The sequence below is a fragment of the Orcinus orca genome, chromosome 10 (genome assembly GCF_937001465.1).
Source record: "Orcinus orca chromosome 10, mOrcOrc1.1, whole genome shotgun sequence".
Lineage (NCBI taxonomy): Eukaryota > Metazoa > Chordata > Mammalia > Artiodactyla > Delphinidae > Orcinus > Orcinus orca.
The window spans coordinates 80,446,344-80,458,581 of record NC_064568.1 but is presented as its reverse complement, the minus strand read 5'-3'; the positions used below and the strand labels follow the sequence as shown (position 1 = coordinate 80,458,581).

General features: G+C 41.5%; 1 protein-coding gene across 1 annotated transcript in view; it reads left to right on the top strand.

The window, feature by feature from the left end:
• Positions 1–12,238, top strand: part of PKHD1 (PKHD1 ciliary IPT domain containing fibrocystin/polyductin) — a 424,641-nt gene that overhangs the window by 172,064 nt on the left and 240,339 nt on the right. Inside the window, exons 37-40 of the mRNA XM_049716350.1 lie at positions 4,299–4,509; positions 5,785–5,942; positions 8,203–8,394; positions 11,532–11,657. Of these exons, the coding sequence (XP_049572307.1) occupies positions 4,299–4,509; positions 5,785–5,942; positions 8,203–8,394; positions 11,532–11,657 (687 nt within the window). The remainder of the gene's footprint in view (positions 1–4,298; positions 4,510–5,784; positions 5,943–8,202; positions 8,395–11,531; positions 11,658–12,238) is intronic.

Here is a 12,238-nt window from a genome sequence, read left to right as displayed (position 1 = left end):
TATGGATGAATGGCACTGAAATGCTTGAACAATAATTTGTAGGAAGTGCAATTATGAGTAGAAATCATTAGTGGGAGTAAATGAGTAGTTTGTTGGTTAGCAGGTCAAAGTTGAAAGCCCAAAGAGGTTAAACATTGTATTAAATTACGAGTCAAGAGCATAATCTTTTTTTCTTGTAAGCATATGCGTAAATTACTGAGCTTTTTAAACTGTATTTTTACATGGTTTTTCTTTCTTTTTTTTTTTTTTTTTTTTTGATTTGTGGTACAGAAAGGAAGGGAGACACCTGAGCTGGGTTTCTGAAGAGTTCTGTGAAGTGAAATGACTCACATTTGAAATGTGTACGATCCTGTTTTCATCAGAGAAGTCAGTCGATCCACCTTGTATGGCTTTTAAATAGTATTTATAAAGTAAGGGCTATAATGTTTTGAGTATCAAAGCTAATTGGGCACAGTTAATATACAGTTGCTTCCAGAGGCTAGAATTCCATTAGGTGTCCAGTTCTGTGGTTCTGGATTGAGAAGAGCCAGTTTCAGAACTTGGCGTTGACATCTCCTACTGTGTGATTTTGTCCTGGAAGCGTTATTTTAGCCTATTTTAGTCTCCTAATCTATACAATCTGTCAAAAGGAAAACAAAACAAAGCAAAACCCAGAAAACCAACAGTTCTTACTTCAGAGTAACACTACTTAGCATAGATTGGATTTATTCTAAATTCTCAATAATGTTTGTGTTGTTTTTCAGCTTTTTACATGCTGTATATCATATGCTCATTTAGGTATATATCTGATGAGGGTTTGTAAGTGATTGTCCGTATGGCAATAGTCAGAATAATTTAAATCCCTATGAGTTGAATGCTAATCATGAACCCAGTTGAATGCTGTGTTAGAAATTGTGACATTTGTAAAGGAGACGTGAGGCAGTGGCCCTGCATTCAAGGTGGGGCAAGAGACATAGGTACTGTAATAATTACAGAATAACTTAGTATGAAATATATGGTGCTGACTCTAGGTTACATCACTCAAGTCTCCCCAGGCCTCCCTGAACACTCTCAGCCTGTGGATATGTCAATAGTGATAACAAAAGTATTCCTGCTCACCTCCCCCAACTCTCACAGATCCTCCAGCCCTTACCAACATCCCTGCCTGCTTGTTATAGGTGTTCTCATGACAATTTCATCAGTTAGTCTATTTTCCTATTATTTTGGTTTTCTTGGTCATTGTGCTCCCTTCAGGAAGGCAGCTGGGGGCTGCCCTGCTGCCCTTGTTTCGGGTACCTGCCATGAAAATACTGAACACAGGGTGCCAAGGGTGCAGACTTTCCTTGCTGCCCAGGTGGTCCAACCCTCAGGTGTGGGAGGGTTGTGCTCCATGATGGAACCAAAGGCAACCACTGTTGCCACTTGGGGTCCCACCTGACCATCTGGGTGCCAAAACTTTGGGGTGCTTGCTTCTCCGTGTTTCCGTCATGATTTTCCTTCGTCAGTACATATTTATTGAACACTTATTATATACAAGACACTGTGATATGCATTGGTACTATGATGGTGGGCAAGTATAGGTATAACTTCTGCTGCCATGTTTAATAGGGGAGATGGAGAATGACAGTAATAGAGGTCAAACCACATGTGTTAAGTGCTAGAAAGGAGAGGGACACAGTGATATGACAGATTATAAGTCAGGGTTTGACCTAGTTTGGAGGTCTCAGAGGTTTCTCTGAAGGACCAAGTTGAACATCATTCTGAAGAATGAGGCAGAGTGAGTTGATGAAGGAATCCCAGGCAGAGGAGCAGCAGGTACAAAATCCATCTGGAGAGTTCCTGCAGGTTCTTTCCTCAGGTTCAGTCACGGGTCCATGAGAGAGAGCCCATGTCTGAGACAGGCCCTGTACCATCTCTGTCATCCTTTCCTATCTGTTCCTTTGTGGAACTTCTTCTCCCATGCAAAGCAACTCAGTTAAATGGCCCACAATCCAGCCAGACATGTGGCGTGCCTAGTCCCAGATGCACACTGACCTTTTACTCAATAAGAACCCCCCCCCCCTTATCACTGTGGCGTCTATAGGAGGCAGTGGACATCAGCATGGGCTGAAGTGCTCCCTGACATCCAACAGAAGAGGTGAGGCTTGAGCTGTTTTTAGGAGAGCAGATGAAGGGAAGAAAACTGGGCACCCAGTGGAAGGCATAGAACAGGCAAAGGAGTAGAGGTAGGAATGATCCTGTTAAATGAGAAGAAGTACAGTAAAAAGGCTTCCTGGAATGGAGAGTTTATTCAGGAGTCAGAGACCATACAGTGGAGTCTGATTAAGGAGACTCTTGAAAGTCAAGAAGGGAATTTGTGCCTTTGTTACTGAGTACTGTAGGCAGATACTGCAGGTTAATGAACAAAGAAGGGATGTAATTAAAAAAGAACAATGCATAATGGTCAGAAGAATAAAAGCTGTGTGCAGAGGGTCTAGCTCAGGTGATTTTTAAATTTATTTTGACCTTCTCCAGTTTGAGATGATGGTAACTCATCCAGATATCCATATCTGCTATGTAGCTGCAAATATGAGGCTGGCACGCGTCAGACACTCAGGTTGATGTTTTTTAGTCAGACATGTAGAGGTGTGTTGTTTTTGCAATGAGAGCGAATAAATTATGAGATAATTTTACTGCTTTCTAGAGGCTCTGTCAACATTTGAAAGGTCTTAAGTTTATGTTAATAGTTAAAAATTCACTTCGAAGATCCTCTGTGATTTTTTTCCATTCATTCTGACTTGACTATTATTTATAAGAATGATTAGCTAAAAAATATCTTTGTTGTGCCTATTCTTGGTTCTGCCACATGTAGCTGCTTGTTGATAGGTGCACAGCAGGTGTTTGTTGAGTATTGACTGAGTATGATGAACCATTGATCACAGCGTTTAATAGAATTTTGTCCTTGACAAACGTTTTCTATGCATATTAGAGATTTTTCTATGCAGACATTCAAGAACAGATCATAGAAATTCACATATATATGCATATACATCAAAATAGACTTTATTTCATTTATTGTTCCCAAAGGTTAAAACATACAAACCAGGAAAAAAAATAAAATTATTTTCTTTTTGGGATGATTTATGTCTTAATTTTCACCTGCTCTATAATTAGACATTTTGAACTCTGGGAATTTTTTTTGAGATAAAATTATTGCCCAAGTAAACTTCGGAAATTACATCATTAACCCAGAGACCTTCCTAAGCCTAGAACAACATTACTGGTACAATGCCCCCGCCACCCAACATAGACAAATAAATAAAGAGGGAAGTTTAAAATAATTTGAAAATGATTTATCGTTGCCCACCTCTGTAGTTAGAGATTCAAGTATTATCACTTTAGTGCAACAAGGGAGGACAGGAAGTTGCTGTGGGCTAGAGGTAAATTATGATCTATTGCGAAGGAGGAAGGAAATGTGCTGAGGAAAGGAGGAGTTGGGAGTAAGCCTTGTGTTTTCTGAGGTATTGCTTCAGGTAATGGCTGGAAAAAAATCTTTGCCTTGACCCTTGCTGGAAAAGGCCAGAGTAAACTACGAGACTGGTTAAGGAGCAGCGTACTGGTTTGGGGAGGATCAGACGGCTGCACCGGAGCCTAAAACAAACCAAGGTATCTAGAGTCACACGTTCCCCCTTGTTCAGCTTTGCTGAGCCATCCTGTCCTGGATACACCTTGTCTTACAGTATAAGGGGATCACTTAATACCCTAAGACTTAGGACAACCATTCTGAGGGTAATTTTGACTTTTAACTCTACTATTACTATTGTACAGTGAGTTGAAGTCTTCAGTTTAGAAATACATGGTGAACTTCTATCTTGGAGGAGGGAAGAGAGCAGACTAAAATATATTGAGGGTCTGTTATGTGGCAAGGTCCACGCTAGTTGTTTCACAGATATTTTCTCATTGAATCGTCCTAAACCCCCAGGAGGGAAGGCTTTGCTGCTTCTGCTTTGTAACTGAGGAAACTGAGACCCACCTTTAAGTATATCACCCAAAGAAACATAGTTAGACTATGGCAAGAGTGTGATTCAACTGTAAAATTAGTCTGACTCCACTTCCTGTGTTTTTCACCCCGTATCATTCTCTATCCTGGATTACTTTTATTGTCCCCGTGTGACAGACAAAAAACCCAATATCCAAAAAAGGGAAGGCATGGTGCCTATTGAGGCTGAAGCTTGCTTTCCCAGATTCTTCTTTCACAGGATTTTTTTGGCTGAATAACATCACTTTCATAATAAGTTTTAAAAATGTCTAAAGGCAGGTTTCCCTCGGATTTGCTTTAGGTTCACTCCCAGAAGTAGTGGTCACCCATCTTCGAGCAGCTGCCTATGCCCGTGACACGGTGTTGGCTCTGGAAGATGCTGTGGACTGGCACGCGGGGGATGAAGTCATTGTCATCAGTGGGATGGGTGCAGAAGGCGCCAAGCCCTTGGAAGAGACTGTCATTGTGGAGACTGCGCAGAATACAGACCTCCATCTGAGGTCACCCTTGAGGTACTGCATGTCACCTTGGCTCCTTTTAGATGGAAGAAGATGAGGTCTTCACTGTGTTGGTGTCTGACATTTGTTTGTCTTTCGATAATGCATTTTTACATTAAATAATAGTAGACATTTTGACAAGATTACAAAGCATGAAACATTTGGAAGATTAAGACTTCTTAAATAAGTTTCTCTGGTAAGACTCTAGAACTTTCGTCTTGCAGTAGATGGTCAGTGCAATAGTCAGCGTAGTTCCTAATTTTCACATACTTGTGATGATAGTTCACTCTTCTTTATCTGAGTTTTCTAAAGAAATAGAGCCCCAGATGGAGAATTAGGCTAATTTAGTGGCTTACTATTCCTAATAAGATTTGGAGTGATACCGGTCAGAATGGCCATCATCAAAAACTCTACAAACAATAAATGCTGGAGAGGGTGTGGAGAAAAGGGAATCCTCTTGCACTGTTGGTGGGAATGTAAATTGATACAGCCACTATGGAGAACAGTATGGAGGTTCCTTAAAAAACTAAAAATAGAACTACCATATGACCCAGCAATCCCACTACTGGGCATATACCCAGAGAAAACCATAATTCAAAAAGAGTCATGTACTACAATGTTCATTGCAGCTCTCTTTACAAGAGCCAGGACATGGAAGCAACCTAAGTGTCCATCAGCAGATGAATGGATAAAGAAGATGTGGCACATATATACAATGGAATATTACTCAGCCATAAAAAGAAACGAAATTGAGTTATTTGTAGTGAGGTGGATGGACCTAGAGTCTGTCATGCAGAACGAAGTGAGTCAGAAAGAGAAAAACAAATACTGTATGCTAACACATATATATGGAATCTAAAAAAAAAAAGGTTCTGATGAACCTAGGGGCAGGACAGGAACAAAGATGCAGACGTAGAGAATGGACTTGAGGACACAGGGAAGGGGAAGGGGAAGCTGGGATGAAGTGAGGGAGTACCATTGACATATATACACTACCAAATGTAAAATAGATAGCTAGTGGGAAGCAGCCGCATAGCACAGGGAGATCAGCTCGGTGCTTTGTGACCACCTAGAGGGGTGGGATAGGGAGGGTGGAAGGGAGACGCAAAAAGGAGGGGACATGGGGATATATGTATACATATAGCTGATTCACTTTGTTATACAGCAGGAACTAACACACCATTGTAAAGCAATTATATTCCTATAAAGATGTTAAAAAAAATAATGCAACAACAACAAAGATTTTGGGTGATATCTTCAGATGTGTCATTTTCTTTTTCTTTGTTTCAGATATTCTCACAACTCCACAGAGAACTGGGTGGCTGGAGAGCTCCATGTTTTAAAGGTCATGGTGGTTCTCCTCAGCAGGAGTGTTACCATACAGGGAAATCTCACTGATGAGAGGGTGCAGCTCCTTGCTTCATGCCAGAGGGCCAATGCTTCACAAGGTAGAGAAGCATTTTGTTGGGAAGTCCAGTGGGTGAAAAAGAAGGTTCTTACTGTCCAATGATAAGTGGTGTGGTTGACTTCTTTCAAGTGCATGTTCCTAATGTTCTGTAGTTTTCACAGTGCTCTTGATAAGTCATCATTTCCCCTCCTGCCTTCAACCCTCTTGTGAAAGAGGTAGACAAAAGTATCTGCTTGAGAAAGTAATTCTTTTTCTGGGGAAAAATATTCCTGTTAAATAATGAAATCTGGAGAGTTGAATTAAATTTCCAGGTTAGAGGTTATAATGAAGTCTTGACACTGATTCCAGGCCTCTTCTAAAATTCTCAGGAAAACTGATTAATGACAGGGTCAGGGATACAGGCAGCACATTCTTATGGGTTAGACCTGTAAGGCTCTTCCCTCCCTCCACCACCCCCACTTTTAGAGTTTGTTTTCTGAGTGAAATTACCACATACTTTAAGTAAGTGGTTGAAAAAGTCAATTTATCTTCTAGAAGAATAACAGGCACTGAATCACACTGATGTACCTATTAAACATCTATTTCAGGGATGGTTAGTTTAGTAGGTTATGTTTTGGTTTCCCAGGCTGTGGATTATGAGACTTTCACATGTCGTGAAGACATCATTTGTCAACTTTGGTCCAGGATGGCGTGGGTGTCAAGGATGACTCCCAGGCATGAGCTCTGGATGGATGAGGGGGCTATTTATTGAGATGGGAAGAGGAACAGGTTTTGGGGGTGGGAGGGTGGAGATCATGAGTTTAATTTTGTACATGTCGGGGCTGAGATGCCAGGCCAGCCTGTGAGTAGAGATGTCTGGTAGTGTCTGGAGCCTGGAAGAAATGTCAAGGCTGGAGTTAAAGATTCGAGTCATGCCTATGTATAGACGCCTGTGGGTGTAATGTTGGGATGTGGTTGGGTAAGAGGGACCTGGATCCCACTCTCCACCCCTCTAGTCATCTAGCTCATACATGTGTCATTCTGAAAAAAATGTTTGCATCCAGTGGGTTAGAATCCAGTGACTGCCAACTTTAACAATTCTGCTGAATTGGGACCTGCAGTCCATTCAAACTCTCTCGGTAATTCTCATACAGGTATTCTTAGATCATATTGTACAAATCATGGCATTTGATCATGCTGCAAGAGAGACCGTGCTTCTAGGTTTACACCAGTATAAATCTGTTGTCTCCTAATCGAAAAAAAACCCTAGTTACACCACAACTTTTAAACATTACTAAGCAATTCTAAAAATAAAACAAAATTCATAGACCCTTATTAAAAAAATAATATGTCACTCACGTCTTCTTTGTGTGGGGCTCAAGTATGGGAACAAGGTAGCCAGGTACAATAACAAGAGGCCTGGACACTGGAAAACATTATGGATCAATGTCATATATAATCAAAATTGTGGCAAAGTGTACAAATATAAAACACCTCTTTATTCACCTCATATATTCATCCTTTGGGTGCTGGCAAATGACTGTTGAATGGTCCATCATTTTGTATTAGTGACATTTCTTCTTTGGTTTATTAACCTGGATAATAAAGAGTTAATTCAGGAGATGATTTCTTCTCCATCCTGAGGTCAGTCCACACCACCAAATGCCATGTGTCAACACAAATCGTCTGGACCCTGAGGTCACAACACTTTGGTAGTTGCGTGTGGTGCTATGTTCATGCTGTTTGCTGTTCTCACTAAGGGCTCTGCTGGGAAGGAGGCCCTGGTGTGGGGGGCTGCTCAGTCACTCCTCTGGAGCCCTCTGCCATTTCTTCAGTGGCGTGATTACTGTGCCTCCAAACCATAAAGCGGCAAAATATCGGGAAAGCCCCACTGGACATCTCAAGACTAAAAAGAGCCGTGGTTACGTTCAGCGCTCACATCTCTTCCCTACAATTATCCACCACAAGAGGGTCATTTGATTGCACACTCCCTCCGGGGGATCCTTTGGATTGAAATAAGCATCTATTTAGGTTGGGTTTGTGGGTTCTAGTCATCCTCTTTGTGACAGTAATTAAGGAGAATGATTTGGGGCCTTCTGGAAATAATAGAGTGAAGGCAACATCATGTCCTAGTTATTGGATGTTTTAATTAATAATCCAAAGGGGAGAATCAAAGTAAAAGGGAAGTAAGATTATTAAACGAAATAAACAATCATGGTTTGCCCTTTGTGCCAACAGTGCCTTTCTTTTCGTACTGGGAGATTTGTCCCGAAGCATATTGTACATACTTCTGCTCCCCTTGACTTCGTTCTGTGTTTCAGGTGATTTGCAGAACTGTTTGTATTTCAAGAGTGAGAAGATGCTGGGATCCAGGGATCTGGGGGCCAGAGTCATCATTCAGTCTTTTCCAAAGGAGCCCAGCTGGGTCCAGTTGAAGGGAGTGCAGTTCCGGGACTTGGGGCAAGCCTTCTGTAAGCATGTGAGCTCGCTGACTCTGGTGGGAGCTCTGAGAGGTAAGGAGGCCCAGGCATAACGTCTCATTTTTCCTTCCTCTTCCATATTCTAGGCTCTCCATGCAGGGGGTCCTGGTAGGTGGTATGTGGGGACATGGTGGGGATCAGAGATGGATAACTATACCCTAGATCTGTGATTCTCAAACTTTAACATGCCTAAAAAGTCACTTGGGGGACTTATTAAAATTCTCACTTAGAGACCCTGCTGAGACAAATTCTGATATAAAGTGGGCCTAGAGATCTGAATTTTTTTTTTTTTTTTTTTTTTGCGGTACGTGGGCGTCTCACCGCTGTGGCCTCTCCCGTTGCGGAGCACAGGCTCCAGATGCACAGGCTCAGCGGCCATGGCTCACGGGCCCAGCCGCTCCGCGGCATGCGGGATCTTCCCAGACCGGGGCGGCAGGAGGACTCTCAACCACTGCGCCACCAGGGAAGCCCCCGAGATCTGAATTTTTAACAAACTTTCTGATGCTGGAACAAGTAGTCCAAGGAGTACCCTTTGAGAAATGTCACTATAGGTACAACAGATGTGGAGGGAACCACACAACTCCGTGTTCTGAATCCTGCCACTACGATTTACTGGCTTTGTGACTGCAGGCAGATTGACATTGAAAAGTGTAAATCATCAAGGCTAGCAGAAAGCACTTCGTGAAGATGTCCTAACGCAGAGGAGTCTCCTGCTGGGAAAATGGGAGCGAATGGCTGAGAACCAGGCACTCTTCCAGGGGATATAGAGCGGGCAGAGTGTGCAGATCTTGGCCAGACGTGAAGAGATAGGAAGGAATTAGGAGACATCCAAGGCAGGTGGGAACAAGTAGGTAAAAAAGATCAGAATCAGAAAAGAAGAATATGACCAGATGTACTGATAAAGGCTCTGAGATCAAAGTTGGAGGGATGTGGGAGCATCCAGGGCAAAATGCCAATGCCAGAATCTGAGATACAGAGATGAGAGACTTGGGCACAGATGCTGAGTGATGAGGACAGCAGCGCCGTTTCACAGTTATGCTCCCCAGACCTCAGCACCTCAACACCCACATATGCAAGCTTTGCCTTCCTTGGTAGGGTGGTGCTCTGGGGGTTGATGCCTGGCAAAGCACATCAGGGCACATCAGGGCAAAGCACATCAGGGCATATTGGAGGTTCAGGTGGGCCTTGAGAGGTGCTAGGATTTCAACAGGTAGTGACAAAGTAATCCTTGAGGTCATTGAAAGCAAGATCCTGGCTAGACAGCTGTAGCATTTTTTTTTCCTTATTTCAAATCATCTGCATGCCAAGAATGTCTATTTATCCTAATTTTCCAGATCTCTTCCACCTTATTTATTTCTTTTTATACCCCTATAGGAGGATGGTTCCTCACATGGCTCTTTCCCTAGTTCATTAGTACCGTCAGTATCTTTGTGTCCTTCTCTCTGTTTCTTCGGTCTCATGGTGCTTATGATGCTGAGGAATATTTGATGTGGGCCAGTTCCAGTAGAAGTGAGGGGAGTAGTCACATATGAGTTATCAATGAACATAATCAACCCCCCCATCAAAAATTCACTTAATCTGCCTCCTCAACCTCTGCTTCAGAGTACCTGCACTTTTATTTATTTATATACATTAAGTTTTATTTGAAAAAGGGGTCAGTGCTTAACAAAAGTTTGAAATCCACTGAATTAATACATTATCTCCTGTAGGTCTCTGTTAAAATGCAAATGTGTTTCCTGGGAGGGGGAAACCCATTAACGCAGAGGTTAGAAACTTCTGGCATGCTTGCCAAAGAATCCTTTATTGGTTCATGCCCTACAGACTCCCATGACCTGTATGGCCAGCTGTCCCCTGTTACTGGAGTTGGAGAGTGTTGGAATCTTTGCATGCAAGCTGCTTTTAAAAGTTTACCGAGCCCTGACCTCCACCCACAATAGATAGCTCTGTAAACGCGTTAGTACTTCCTGGTTGTTCAGATGGGCAGGCGTATTCTGATGGAGTGACGTTATGGTGGAGGTCGGGAGTCGGGAAAAGTCTGCAGCAGGCAGTGTTTCCTACGTGAGTGGGTATGAATGGGTTAACTCATTGGTGACTGATGTAAGGGCATCTGGTACTGGGGGAGCTGAGGTCGAGAGGAATCTACAGTCTCTGTGTCTAGGGGACATCATAGTTGAGAATTTTCTTGAGAGTTCCAATTTAAAAGTCAAATTATTACATAATCCAAAGTCATTTTTCCAATACTTCAGACATTTGGTATTGATATAATCTCTCTCACTACCTGGAAATAATACAAAACTCCTTTTTGAGGATTTATAATTTTACTATCCAAATAATACATTTTTATTATTTTAATGTGAGTTTCCTCCATCAGACTCAAGATACACAAGTTCAGAATTTACTTAGTTTTATTCATCTTTATGTCTCTGGCACAAGGCACAATTCCTGAAATATATAGTTGATACTCAGTAAATATTTATTCATTGATTGATTCAGTCCACATACATGATGTATGATTTGGGGATCATAAAATATGCCATGGAGCCAGTGTAATGGTTTTCCTAAAATGTCAATGTCTCTTAATATGGTAGAGGGTATTTCCCCTTCAGTTTCACAAACCACCGTATTCAACGGTGGTTATATTCAATAACTTTGCCATATACCTGCAACATTGTAAATCAACTATACTTCAATTAAAAAATTACTTCATAGCTCAGGAAATAATGACTACCTCTCCTCATGCCAGAGGCAGTTTTCAGAGATCAGTGTTGGTCCATAAGCAGTGCTCTTCACATCGTCCTTAACATCTTTTGAGCTGCTGTCCACCATATTGTGATTAGAGTAGATACCAAAGATGACGGCCAGTTGGAAATCTTGATGGCCACATATTCCTCTGTGGTTTGGCCATACTGCCTCTTTGTCAGGTGGTTTTCTTTACTACACGTGGTCCTTGGATTCCACCCTGCTTATCTTTGGTATCTTTGAGGTACCTTGGTCTGTGCTGCCAGGTACCTTGATTTGATTTATGCTGCCAACTCCTTATTTCTTGAGTTTTATATATTGTGTGGGAGAATGTTCTTACTTATATTCTAGCTTGCTTTGGAGATGATTAACAGAATGTGAGGAGCCTTCGAGATTCCCATCTAATTTTTACCTTCCTCTTTGCTGTTCAGGTTCCTACATGCAGGGCTGTACTGTGTGGCGATCTTTCAGCAGAGGCCTCAGCGTGTCCAGGACCTTGGGCCTGAAGGTGGACAGTAACGTGTTCTATGATATTTTAGGCCACACACTGCTGTTGGGTAAGTGAAACAAGCTTGTTTAATTTTGGCATTCTGGTGGAGGACACATCATTTTATAAAAGGAATCATCCCCAAATTTAAATTTCCAATTTGTAAAATCTTTAGCCTCTGGTCATTAGAAATAGGCCGTAGTTAAAAATTCTAATTTTAAATTTAGTCATTACTTATTGGCTAACTAAGCTTTACCAATAGGAAACTGATTTTTATTTTTTATTTATTTTTGTTTTTTAAATTTTATTAAGGTATAGTTGATTTACAACATTGTGTTAATTTCTTCTGTACAGCAATGACTCAGTTATATATATATATATTTTCATATTCTTTTCCATTATGGTTTCCCACAGGATATTGAATATAATTCCCTGTGCTATACAGTAGGACCTTGTTGTTTATCCATCCTATATAATAGTTTGCATCTGCTAATCCCAAACTCCCAATCCTTCCTTCCTCCACCCCTTCCTTGGCAACCACAAGTCTGTTCTCTGTCTCTGAGTCTGTTTCTGAGGAAACTGATTTTTAAAGATGGCATTTCAGTTCAGGTTAATAAATATATAATGGGAGATTTTAAAATTTATTGTCAG